The 12,271-nt window shown below is 43.3% G+C and overlaps 1 protein-coding gene across 6 annotated transcripts in view; it reads left to right on the forward strand.

Annotated features, from left to right (window-relative positions):
- Positions 1-12,271, forward strand: part of JADE2 (jade family PHD finger 2) — a 196,641-nt gene that overhangs the window by 60,882 nt on the left and 123,488 nt on the right. For all 6 annotated transcript variants that reach the window (XM_032211899.1, XM_032211903.1, XM_032211902.1 and 3 more), the window contains one exon: positions 5,533-5,690. In XM_032211899.1, the coding sequence (XP_032067790.1) occupies positions 5,533-5,690 (158 nt within the window). The remainder of the gene's footprint in view (positions 1-5,532; positions 5,691-12,271) is intronic.

Below are 12,271 nucleotides of genomic sequence, written 5' to 3' on the forward strand. Positions count from 1 at the left end.
CCTATCCCCCCTACTATTTAACATTTACATGAAACCGCTGGGCGAGATCATCCGGAGGCACGGGATAAAATACCACCAATATGCGGACGATACACAGTTGTATCTGTCCGCCCCGTGCCAACTCAATGAAGCGGTGGACGTGATGAACCGGGGTCTAGAGGCCGTTAAAGACTGGATGAGAGCAAACAAGCTGATACTCAACCCAGACAAGACCGAGTGGCTGTTGTGTTTTCCTCCCAAAAATATGACCAACATACCATCACTCAGGCTGGGGGGACAAAACTTACACCCCTCAGAAAGGGCCCACAACTTGGGAGTCCTCCTGGACCCACAGCTGACTTTTGACCACCATATCTCAGCTGTGACCAGGGGGGCATTTGCCCAGGTTCGCCTGGTGCGCCAGTTGCGGCCCTACCTGAATCGGGAGGCCCTCACAACAGTCACTCGAGCCCTTGTGATCTCCAGGCTGGAATACTGTAATGTGCTCTACATGGGGCTGCCCTTGAAGAGCATCCGGAGACTTCAGCTAGTCCAGAATGCGGCCGCGCGAGTGATCGTGGGCACACCACGGTTCGCCCACATAACACCAATCCTCCGTGAGCTGCACTGGCTACCTGTCGATCTCCGGGTGCACTTCAAGGTCCTACTCACCACCTATAAAGCGCTCCATGGTAGTGGATCTGGCTATTTGAGAGACCGCCTTCTGCCAATTACCTCCCTGCGTCCCATCAGATCGCATAGAGTTGGCCTCCTCCGTATTCCATCCGCCAGTCAGTGCCGACTGGCGACTACCCGGAGGAAAGCCTTCTCTGTTGCCGCTCCGACACTATGGAACAATCTCCCCGTGGAGATTCGTACCCTCACCACTGTCCAGGCCTTCCGCACAGCCCTCAAGAACTGGCTAGCCCGTCAGGTCTGGGGCTAAGCCTATTTTCGCCCCTCCCGAATGTTGAGTGAATGTTGAGTTTTATTGTTTAATTTATTTTTGTTCACATTTCTTTTTGCACTGTCCTTCACCCCCTTTCCTTTGTGATTGTAAGCCGCCCTGAGTCCCCTCAGGGAAAAGGGCGGCCTATAAATGTTCAATAAATGAAAAAAAAAAATGAAATTGTTCCCATGACTGCTTCTATTCCACAGGTTTTGGAGTTTTTGCAGGATGGATTAGACTGATCTTTCCCCCAACACTTTCTGTCGACAGCTGGCAGCTTTATCAACAATTCTTCCAGACGGAGATGGCTATACCCTTGCTCATCACCTGAGGGTGCATAGTTTCCCGAAAGGGGCTTCAAACCTCAGTCCACTCATGGTGCATTGCTACCCCACTTGAGACTTGTCTATCGTGCTCCAGGCTCTTACCTCCACCCCATTTGAACCTTTATGCACAAACCTTCAATTACTGACTCTTAAGGTTGTTTTCCTCATGGCCATTACTTCGGCCAGGAGGATCTTGGAACTAGCGGTCTTCTCGGTCTGCAGAGACCTCTGCATTTTCTATCCTGACAGAGTTGTCCTATGCTTAGACCCTTCCTTTCTGACTAAAGTTAATTCATGGTTTCATAGGGCCCAGGAGATTATCCTCCCGGACTTCTATCCACGACCTACACATCCTCTTGAGAGGAAGTGGCACCATCTCAATGTAAAGAGGGCTCTCCGTAGGTATGTCAAACGAACGGCTTCCTTCATGACTGAATCCCTATTCGTGTCCTTTCAACCAGCATCTATGGGACAGAATGTGACTCCTGCCACCATAGGTTGGTGGTTAAAGGCTTGTATAGTCAAAGCCTATGAGATTCAGGCCAGGCATTGCCTCAACATATCACAGCCCACACCACCAGGAGTGCTGCCACTACTGTCACTTGGGCAACACAGGCTTCAGTTGAAGAAATAATGCAGGGCAGCAACGTGGTCATCTCCATTGCCCTTTGACAGGCATTAAACTGGACATGTTTGCCCTGCCCGAGGTGTCCTTCGGGTGACAGGTGTTGCAGAGGGTTCATTCAGATTCCAGGATTCTGGACCGGTCTACTTCGCACCCTTGGGACACTATGCTTGGGCATATACCATGATTCTCCAAGCAGCGCAGAGGAGAAAGACCATTGGCTTACCTGAACAGTCATTCTACATGCACTGCAGGAGAATCCAACCCCGCCCTGGTGACCGATTTGTTCTAGGGTTGTATCAGGACTTATGGTCAGAGCACCATAAGGACTTACCTTCTTAGACTCCATCTCTTGGACCGGCCGTGCCTTCATTGAAAAAACTGAGCTCTGTCGAGTAGAGAAGGCGTGGTCAGGTTTTGTTCTAACTCAGTCTCTGGACAAGCAGACAAAAGTTAATTCATGCTTGGATTATCCTGCAGCGCACATAGAATGACCGTTCAGGTAAGCCAACAGTCTTTCCCTAGCTTAGCCTGTGCATACATATCCTCCCCCTCCCCAATTCAATTCAGAAGTTACAAGCAGCACTATAAATTGTCGTTCCAAAATAATTTCTGGGAGAAATGAGAGCAAATCCAAGGATACACTGGTTTCAAAGTATAGAGTATCCCTAATTATAAAGTACAAATTGGAGACTACTTGCTAATATTGACATAATTTGTGATCTTTCTCTTCAGTATAATGGTACTTTAGTTAACAATACTGTTGTACTTTGAAAAGAATAGTTTCTAAAAATTAAGAGGAGAAAGTTTGTGTTTTCTTTTTTTTAAAGTTTTTTTTAATTTTCAAAACAAACACAACACATAAAAACTTCCTTTTTTTACATACTGTAGAAAGTAAATCAGTTGGTTACAAAAGACTTTCGTGCATCTCTTCCACAGTCATCAAGCATAATTCATATTAACTCAAGTATTTTAACTCAGATATTTATACATGTTACCATCATCATACTTCCATTTTCATTTGACTATAGTTGTTTAAACGTCCCATCATAAAATATACCAAGATTTAATACATAATCACATACTGGCATTTCATTTACTATTTCTAAAATCCTCCAATGACGCTAAATCATGTCCTATTCTAGCTAAACATCCATAATATTTAATATTTCTATCCTTCTTTCCAAATCACTGTTTACAATTTACATCCCATTTCCTTATGTTGTACCCATACATATATATACGTTATTATCATTATCACTCCTTTATTTGACTATATCCTGCATCATATCATTTTCCCCCTAGTAATCAAGACTTAGCTGAATCTATCTTAATTCTTTTTATTATTATTAGTATTATTATTAACCTTTATATATAATCCAAAAAGGTTTCTAATCTTCCTTTCATGGGTACCATTCAATATTCATATCCAGTTATTACTTATCATAACACTACACATTGTATACATTATCATTATCAATTATTTATTTAACTATATTATCATTAAATTTTGCTAAGTTTAGCTAGTTTTAAATTATACTCTTCCATATATCAACCTGTATCTTTCCAGTAACAAAACAGTGTCATATCTTCTGCCATTTGTGGCATCAGTCCTCTAATCATCTCCTTAATCAACTTTGTATGGACTCCTCTTAGCAACTCTTTGCTTATAAAATCTCTCATGTAATTTCTATGCCTTCTTCTGTTTCCTTAATCAGCTTATCTTTGATTGTCGGTGGTGTTATCAAAACTATTGCTAATAAGATTTCTCCCTTTAAATCCATAAATTCTTTTATTTTTTCCTCTTCTGTATCTTCCCATCTGGGATAGGTTTCTCCTCCATTTAATTCCTCTGTCAATATTCCACTCTTTCCATTTTCAGAAGCAAACCAATCACCATAAATATCAGCAATTTTAATTTCTTTATATTCATTTTCCTCTTAGATTTTTTGGATTTTAACCGCCATTTTTTCCATTTGATGAACATCTTCAACTTCTCCGTCATATTTTGCTGTTAGATGCACTAAGTAATCCAACTTCTTCTCTATCCTCACACTTGTATTTGATAATTTCTGTATTTCTGAGAATATCTTTTGCAGACTTAAAACTTCTTTCTGATGTTGAAATTGCACCATGATTTCCAGCTGACAAACACTTCTGCTCTAGCTTAGAAGATTTTAACAGAATTAAGCATCACAATAACATTTCAGCTTTCTCTGGTTAAAAATCTACTTCTGTGGGAACATCTATGTGCTTTTCTTCTTTTTATCACTCTCTATAAACAAGCTGTGAGTTCTTGAAGTGCCAAGGCAGGATAATCAGTGAAAAAAGTATTTCATTTCCAATACACAAACTTCTAGCCTCCAAGTAGCAGTGTTACAATGTTACCATTTCTTTGTTTCTTTTTGTATCTTTTTGTATTTCAAGTTTAAAAAGGTCTGATTTGTAAAAGAGTTAGAAAAACACCCACAGTAATGAAAGAGGAGAATTTTAGTCCATAGATTACAGAGAATAGTCAAAGAAAAAAAAAAATAGAAGAAGGAAACTTAATCCGTTCGTATTAAAAGGCTTGCATAAATTCCATCCATAAAGATAGCATTTAAAAGGTAGGATGACCCACTGTTCAAAACCAGTCCAAATTTAATTCTGCCGATTATTTCTTCTGTTCTCCAATTTAAATTAATTTTAAGGGTTTTTTTATAGGCAGTCACTTTTAAAACAGTAAAAATTCCTTAGCAGCTGAAAACACTTTCTCTTTCCATATCCTTCCGTTTTGGAGCCACCCCGACTTCATCAGCCATTTGGCTGGATTTTTTGTCACCAGCTTGAAGAGCTTCTCTTGGATCAATCAGAGACTTTGCGATGTCCCTGTGATCAGCAAGATGTATTCTTCCTGTTCACTGTCTCTGCGGGACGGTTTAGGTCCATTTGGACCACCCAGGAGCAAAAGTATCGACTGCGATCTCAGAGCATTGAGATCACATGTTGTGTCGTCGCGACTTCGGCTCCTCCTTCCTCGAGAAAGTTTGTGTTTTCTTGATTTATATGAATAGTAAAATGACACATACTTGAGAATTCATACTGTGCACATGGGAAATACAAGTAAAGTACATGTCCAAAGGAAGAGTAGCAAACCAGAATAATAGTTGCTAATTTCATTTATTATCATGGCAGTGATGGTGCATACATTCATTGCCTGAACAAAAATGTATTTGTCCTTTTTCTCCAATGTTAAATGTTCTCAGTATTAGTTCTACCTCCAATGGAACTTAGCTTCCTTGTTCAGTGTTTCACTTGCTCAGAAATAAATTTGAGTAACTTTTTCCCCCACTATTGTGAATATCAAATCCTTTTCAGCTTTATTCAGTGCAGTATTGCCCAGTTTTATCATCAGTCCCTTTTATGATATGATGCTGTTCTCCCCTATTCTTCAGAGCTGCCTATTTGATCCCAGGTTTTCTTGATTTTTTTTCCGATTGGATGAATTTAGACATGCCAGATTAGCAAGTATGTAAGGAGCCATTTTATTGGCCATATCTGTTTCAGCTTGTCCAATCCACTCCCTCATCTGTTCCAAGCTTGGCAAAGTCTCTGTTTTCAAAATCTTCATTGCCAGTGATTTCATTACTGTCCTTTTCATCTGTCATCTTCAGGTTTTTCGCACCGACTTGATAACAGCAATGAAGATCCCAGATTCTTTCCAGCTGAGCCCGGATGAGTATTATATCCTTGCTGATCCCTGGAGGCAAGAGTGGGAAAAAGGTGTTCAGGTGCCAGCAAATACAGAAACAATCCCAGATCCAGTGGTAAGGTAAGTGAAGTTGGTACCCTTTTCTCCTTCCTGAGTGAAATACATGTTTATGGCTGAGTTTGGCTTGGTTTTGTCTCTGTGGCACTGTATTGATTTCAGTGTTTAACACCTGTGTTTCACTGAGGGCTTTCCAAAATCATTAAGTAAATATTTTGGTAATTAAAAGCGAAGAAACCATGCAGTATAATACTTGAGGTTACTCAAAAAGAGGAATCCAGTAGCACAGCTGTGCTGCAGGACTTCTAAGTGGTTTGCCAGGGCAGTTTAGTGCAAAACATGTTTCTCAATGGATTCTGTATCTAAAATGAATAAGTAAAACAATAGGTAAAGTTCTACCTATATATTTGTATATTTGATTAGAAATTCATTACTCCAAAGATTAAATCTTTGGAGCCGTGTCTATCATGGATGATTTTTTTGGAAACATTTAATATTTAGGAACAAGGACTCTATAAGGAGGAACATTTGAAATTTTCTTTTACTTTGTCTTGGAAGGCATTGTTAGTGAAAGTCATAGTGGTTGATAGAACGGGATTGTTCATCTACAAAAATCATGTGGAAGAACAGTTTTAGAATTTGCTTGATTACAGTGCTTCTCTTCTGTTCATTAAACAGCTTGTTCCTTTCTTCAAGCTTCTGTGCAAATCTGAAAATATGCTGCTGCTTTAATAAATCAGATTGTTACAACTGTGCCTCTTTAACAGAGCCGAGGTGGCGCAGTGGTTAACAGGCTACTTTAGCTGACTGCAGTTCTGCAGTTCGGCTGTTCAAATCTCACCGGCTCAGGGTTGACTCAGCCTTCCAGCCTTCCGAGGTGGGTAAAATGAGAACCCGGATTGTTGTTGGGGGCAATATGCTGACTCTGTAAATCGCTTAGAGAGGGCTGAAAGCCCTATGAAGTGGTATATAAGTCTAACTGCTATTGCTATTGCTAATGCAACTTTTAAAGCAGGGGCATCTTATTTTAGCTTTATATTGAAATCTGGGGGGGGAAAGAATCTTAAAGAATAGCAGAAAGATGCTGTGCTTGTCCGCTTGTTCTTCTGAGTCATTTTCAAAGTATGCATTGTCTTAATATGAAACATGATCTGTAACTCTTAATTGCTGAAATCAACCAAATGAAAACTTACTAAGAGTTTAAGGAAGTTGGAAGGAGATGAAAGGCATTCCACCTCATTAGAACTACTAGCTCTTCTTACAAAACCTTTTCTTGCCTTTTCTTTTTCTTGGCTTTCAAGACAATTAGGAGGCTAATTGTTCTAGCTCTATTAACTTCTAGGAGGTGCTTGACTATTTGCTATAAATTTCCTAACCAGCTATAGATTGTTTCCCTAGCACTGGTCTATTTTGAACATGCTGGAAAGCAACTTTAAAAGAGTTACTTGCTCTGTAGGAGTAGCTTTTAAGGCTTATAATAATGTGAGTCCTAAGTCCTTTGATGTAAGGGTATGAATTTAGGATGTGTGGATTGGACACTCTTAGGTGAGAACTGATGTTCCATATCATTTGTTGTGTTCTAATGAAAGATGAGACAGCTGGATGTTTTCTTTAAACACACATGTCATAGCTTGGATGGTTGGGTGAAATTTAATTTTAACCAGGCAACTGAATTTTAGCCCCACGTTAGGCATGAAAGCCAGCTGGGTTACTGGACCAATCATACTCTCTCAGCCCAATCCACCTCAGTGGGTTGTTGTGGGGAAAAATGAGACTATCCAGTTGTTATCAAATCAGTGTGTAGGGCCAGGCTTACTATCAACTTAGTTTTTGTTTCAGTCTCTGAAGGGGTAGACTCAGTGGTGGGTTGCAGGCAGTATGCCCTGGTACGGACGTACCGGAGCCTGCCCGGAGCACCGCATACTTTTCTGGTATGGTCCTCTGGAGGGTCCACCTGCCCGCCCACACGCCTTACCTGTCTTTAAACTCTTCGGGGCTTCTGCACACGTGCATGGCATATACAGTGCCTGTGCAACACTTTGCTGAGCAGCTGGAGCATCGCATAGGTGTCGCTGGATGGTAAGACACATGCGCATGCACTGCACATGTTCATGAGGATGACGCCAGGCCCCGCCAAGCAGTTGGAGCGTCGTGGAGGTGTTGTTGGATGGTAAGACGCATGCACATGTGCGTTGCGCACATTCATGTGAAGGACGGGATCCAGAACCCACCACTGGGTAGACTGGATATGGGGTAGTGGGGATGACAAAAGCTCTTTGGCTGTCTTGATCAGATTGCCATCTGGTGAGTGTTGGTTCCATGGTGGCATGCTCTTCTGCTAGGATTGGGGGCCCACTAATGTGATCCATCTTAAGACTTAGGGAATCCAATGAATTTCTAAATCCTTCAGGAGAGTTTGTAAAAACCAGAGCAAGAATCCTGTCAATGCTCTGCTTGAGAATGCAATTATGAAAAAAATGGGCTACTGTTATGGTCAGTCTCAAATGTCTTCTCAGACCATGTAGAACCGCAATTTGTCCCCGATTCTCTGGAACAGAGAATAATGGAACAGGCCAATAGAAAGTTAAAGTGTCTGTCCAACCAGGCATGCATATATCTACTAATTTGTGATGAGGCTACAAAAAAGTTTACTTTGTAATCTCCACTCATCCTCAAATAGACATCCAGCAGAGCCCTTCAGAATAATTAAGGTCTTGTTATTTGCCCTTGATAATCCCAAAAGCCTGCTATGATCAATTTGCAAGACATTTGGAAGATAAAAATCATGTTCATGTCATCTCATATTCTACTTCTGACATAGTATTTGGTACATCATTTGGTCCAATTATGTCTCAGTGCTTTCAATTTTGAAGGCCTGGGGATATGGACACTATGTTTGTAGCTGATCAGTCTGCACCTCTTGACCCCTTCCCCTCTTGGCTGTTAGAGCTAGCTGAGCTAAGTATATCTGTAAAGTGGTTGAGCACATTTTTGAGTGGTAGCTTGTGTTGCCAGCTCTTAAAGAGGCGGTAGTTACCCCCTTCTGAGGGACAAAACATGGATGTAAAGTCTTATTATTTTCATCAGAGTACCTCCTTTGGGAGCAAGGAGCTGGAGAGGAATAATACTGTGCATCTGTGTAGTATTTTCATTTTGTTGGGGGGGGGGAGAACAATCAACCTGGATTCGGACACAATTTTAAGACTGAATTAGCCTTGGATGACCTGATGGATGACCTTCTACGAAGAAGCAATGATAGTGTGATTTTCTTGATCCTGCAGCTTTTTTGTATTATTAACCATTGGCATCCTTCTGAATCCACTCCAAGAGGTGGTTTTGGAAACATGCCAACTTGCAGCGACAGTGTTAGAAAATAACATTGAATGACAGTACCTTGGAATCATGGCACAAGGCATAATCATATCCCAAATAATTCTTAACCATCTATATGAAACTAGTGGATGCAATCATCAGGAGAACAATTTGGTCAATATTGACATTAGCAGGCATTATCTTTTCCTAAAGAGAAATAGCGGGGCCGCTGCTGTCAAAGCTTTGGTTAACTGCATATTTTGATTAAAACTGCAGTGAACACAGAATGTAGAGGTCAGGTTGTTACATTCTACACCTAGCTAGGCAATATGGCCCCATCATATTATGGTGTATCATTCTGCTTTTGGGCCACAGGCAGGTTTTCTTATTCATGCATAAAGGTCTGGATGACTTTAGACTATGAGATTGACTTTCTGCTTCTAAACTGCATAAACACTTTGTCCAAGGAGATCACATTGCAAGTTTCACAGTGTAGATTGTCACCTTACAATTAATCAGGCGGACCTTTCTGGGGATGGATGCCTGCTCTGTGGAATGCTCTTTTCCACTTGCATTCAGTGGTCTCATTGTTGCATTTTTTAGGTACCAAAGACAGATCTTTACATCTAAGTCTCTTGCATTAGGGCAAAATCTTTTTTCATACCTATTCATGTCTTTGCTTGTTTAACTTGTTTTGTTTATTTAATGTCAAACCATTTAGTTATTCTCCATTGTTGGTGGAGATAGCCTCGAGGAATGAGTTAACTCCGTCCAGCATCCAATCGGACTGAGTCTACAATCTGTGATGACATACCTCCTCTGGTAGCTCCTCCGAGCTTCTGCAACTTTGGCCCTGACTTAGCTAAGGCTCTTGAGGTTCCTACTGTGGATGCGCCTGTTGTAGCCCTGTCACCGACAACGGTTCTTACAAGTTCACCTTAGGAAGCACTCTGCCCAGAGGACAAGAAGTTCTGAGCAGACCCTGGTCAAGTGTCACCAGGCCACTGCCTGGGTGATCAGATCCTTCACTGTGGCGTTCTTTTTTACCAGAGTTTCTCTGCTCTGATTAAAGCAGTTGCAGGGTAAGATCACCCTGCCCAATACCAGAACCCATCCAGACCTCAATAAATTAAAGGAGGCAATAGAGCTTTCAGTGGACGCAACCCTGAACACAGCTCCGTTTGCGTCCAAATTATTGCCTCGGTGATAGCGACCTTTGGCTTAAACCTTGGCAAGCGGTAGACAAAAGTGGAGGCTGATGTCTTCCCCCTTTACTGGGAATCAGCTTTTTGGAGCCCCTTTAGAGCCACTCCTTGTCATGTCTAGGGACAAGCGCAAGATTCTGCCATCACTTTACCAACAGTCCGAGACTTGTGTTTCTCCTTACTATCAGCGCTTACCCTTTTGGCTTTAACCTTCCCCATCCACAACGTCAACTTCCCCCCAGACAGGATCAGAAGCACGATAGGGCTAACAAGTGCCCAGAGATTCCCACCCAAGAGATCCTTTAGAAGTGGGGGAAGTCCCTTTTAGCAGCAAAAGCAACTGCCTGGAGAATCTTCTCATCATTGGCATTCTTTGCCAACCAATGAGAGGAGATAACTATGGCCGCCTGGGTCAGGGAGACGGTGAAATTCGGGCTCTCCCTGGAATTTCTATCCAACCCCCCGAGGTTCTTCTTCAAGTGCCCATCTCCTGGGACCAGGACAAGAGGTTTTTCGTGAAACAGACAAGCCAGCATCTCCTGGAGATCTGAGCGATTCAGCCTGTTCTAGAGGAGCAATGAGGACAGTGGTTTTACTCTCCCTCCTGTTCATCATCCCAAAGGCCTGTGGCAGGGGGAGGGGGCTGGAGAGTGATTCTCAATCTCAAACACCTGAACCACCATATCGTCTACCGGCAGTTCAAGATGCATTTGCTCCAGACCATTCTGGAAGGCGTCTGAGGAGACGGGTTTCTCACATAGATAGATCTAACAGAGGCATACCTCCATGTGCCCATTCTTCCCGGCCACAGACAGTTTCTTCAGTTCTGTTATGCAGGGAAACATTTCCAATACAGGGCCCTCCCCTTTGGTCTTTCCTCAGACACCCAGGGTGTTCACCAAGCTGCTAGCAGCATTCGCAGCCCACCTCCGCTCTCCAGTCAGGGTTCAGTGCTATCTAGACAACATCCTCCTTCAGTCCAGATTGGCAGTCCCAGCAGCAAGAGACTTGAACACCATCATCCAGATCCTGCGAGACCACGGGTTCTCAATAAACCTAGAGAAAAGCCACCTACACCCCACAATGCGTTTCATTCATCTGTGGGCAATCATAGACACCACGGAGAGCATGGTTTACCTGTCCCAAGAGCGCCAGACCAGCCTCCGGGAACTGGCAGAACATATACGAAGTCAGAAGCAGGTTCAACTACTCTTCTCCCAACTGCTCGGGAAGATGGTTTCCTGCTTTGCAATAGTTCCCTGGGCTTGACTCCACAGCCAACGCCTCCAGTGGCTTCTGCTTCCACACCAGAGGGCCAACAGGAGCTGCTCAGCAATCACAATGTAGGTACTGTCGGAGGGGACCAGATCTCTAGGATGGTGATTGCCCCAGCCATTTCCAGGGGATCCCTGTTCAAGGACCCGGACTGCCTGGTGCTGACAACAGATGCCAGGCTTTTTGGCTTGGGGTCATATTTACACTCTCAGATGTCTCAAGGCCAGTGGTCTCCGTCTGACCTGAGTCACAACATAAATTGGCTAGAGCTTCAGGCAGTCCATCTGGCCCTTATCTACTAATGGGACAGCATGGTCAACAGACACATACTGGTCCTCACGGACAAAATGGCCACAAAGGCCAATATCAACCGTCAAGAGGGGGCTTGCTCCAAACCCCTCATGCAGGAGGTCGAACAGCTGGGCCTCTTGGCAGAGAAACATCTATTGTCAATACGTGCAGAGCACATTTCCAGGGTGGCTTAGCCACTCCCAGGTCAATCACACAAAGTAATGTCTGCACCCGAACCTGTTCAGGGATTCAACCATCCAATTCGGCCTGCCGGTTCTCGACCTCTTCACCACCCCAGACAACAGTCATCTCCCCAGGTATTGCATGAGGTACGTGGTTCTGGCATTTGGAGGGAGCTGATACCTTTAGCTGCCCATGGCCACCGGGGCTGCTGTATGCCTTCCTCCCTCTTCCTCTCATCCAGAGGGTCATCAGGAAGATGCTGGAGGAGGAGGGGGCGGAGCTACTGCTTCTGGCTCCACACTGGCCCAGACGACCTTGGTTCTCCAACTTGATGAACCTTTCAGTGGCCCTTCCCTGGAGGATTTCTCCATCCAAGGT

The sequence above is a fragment of the Thamnophis elegans genome, chromosome 2 (genome assembly GCF_009769535.1).
Source record: "Thamnophis elegans isolate rThaEle1 chromosome 2, rThaEle1.pri, whole genome shotgun sequence".
NCBI classification, from domain to species: Eukaryota; Metazoa; Chordata; class Lepidosauria; order Squamata; family Colubridae; genus Thamnophis; species Thamnophis elegans.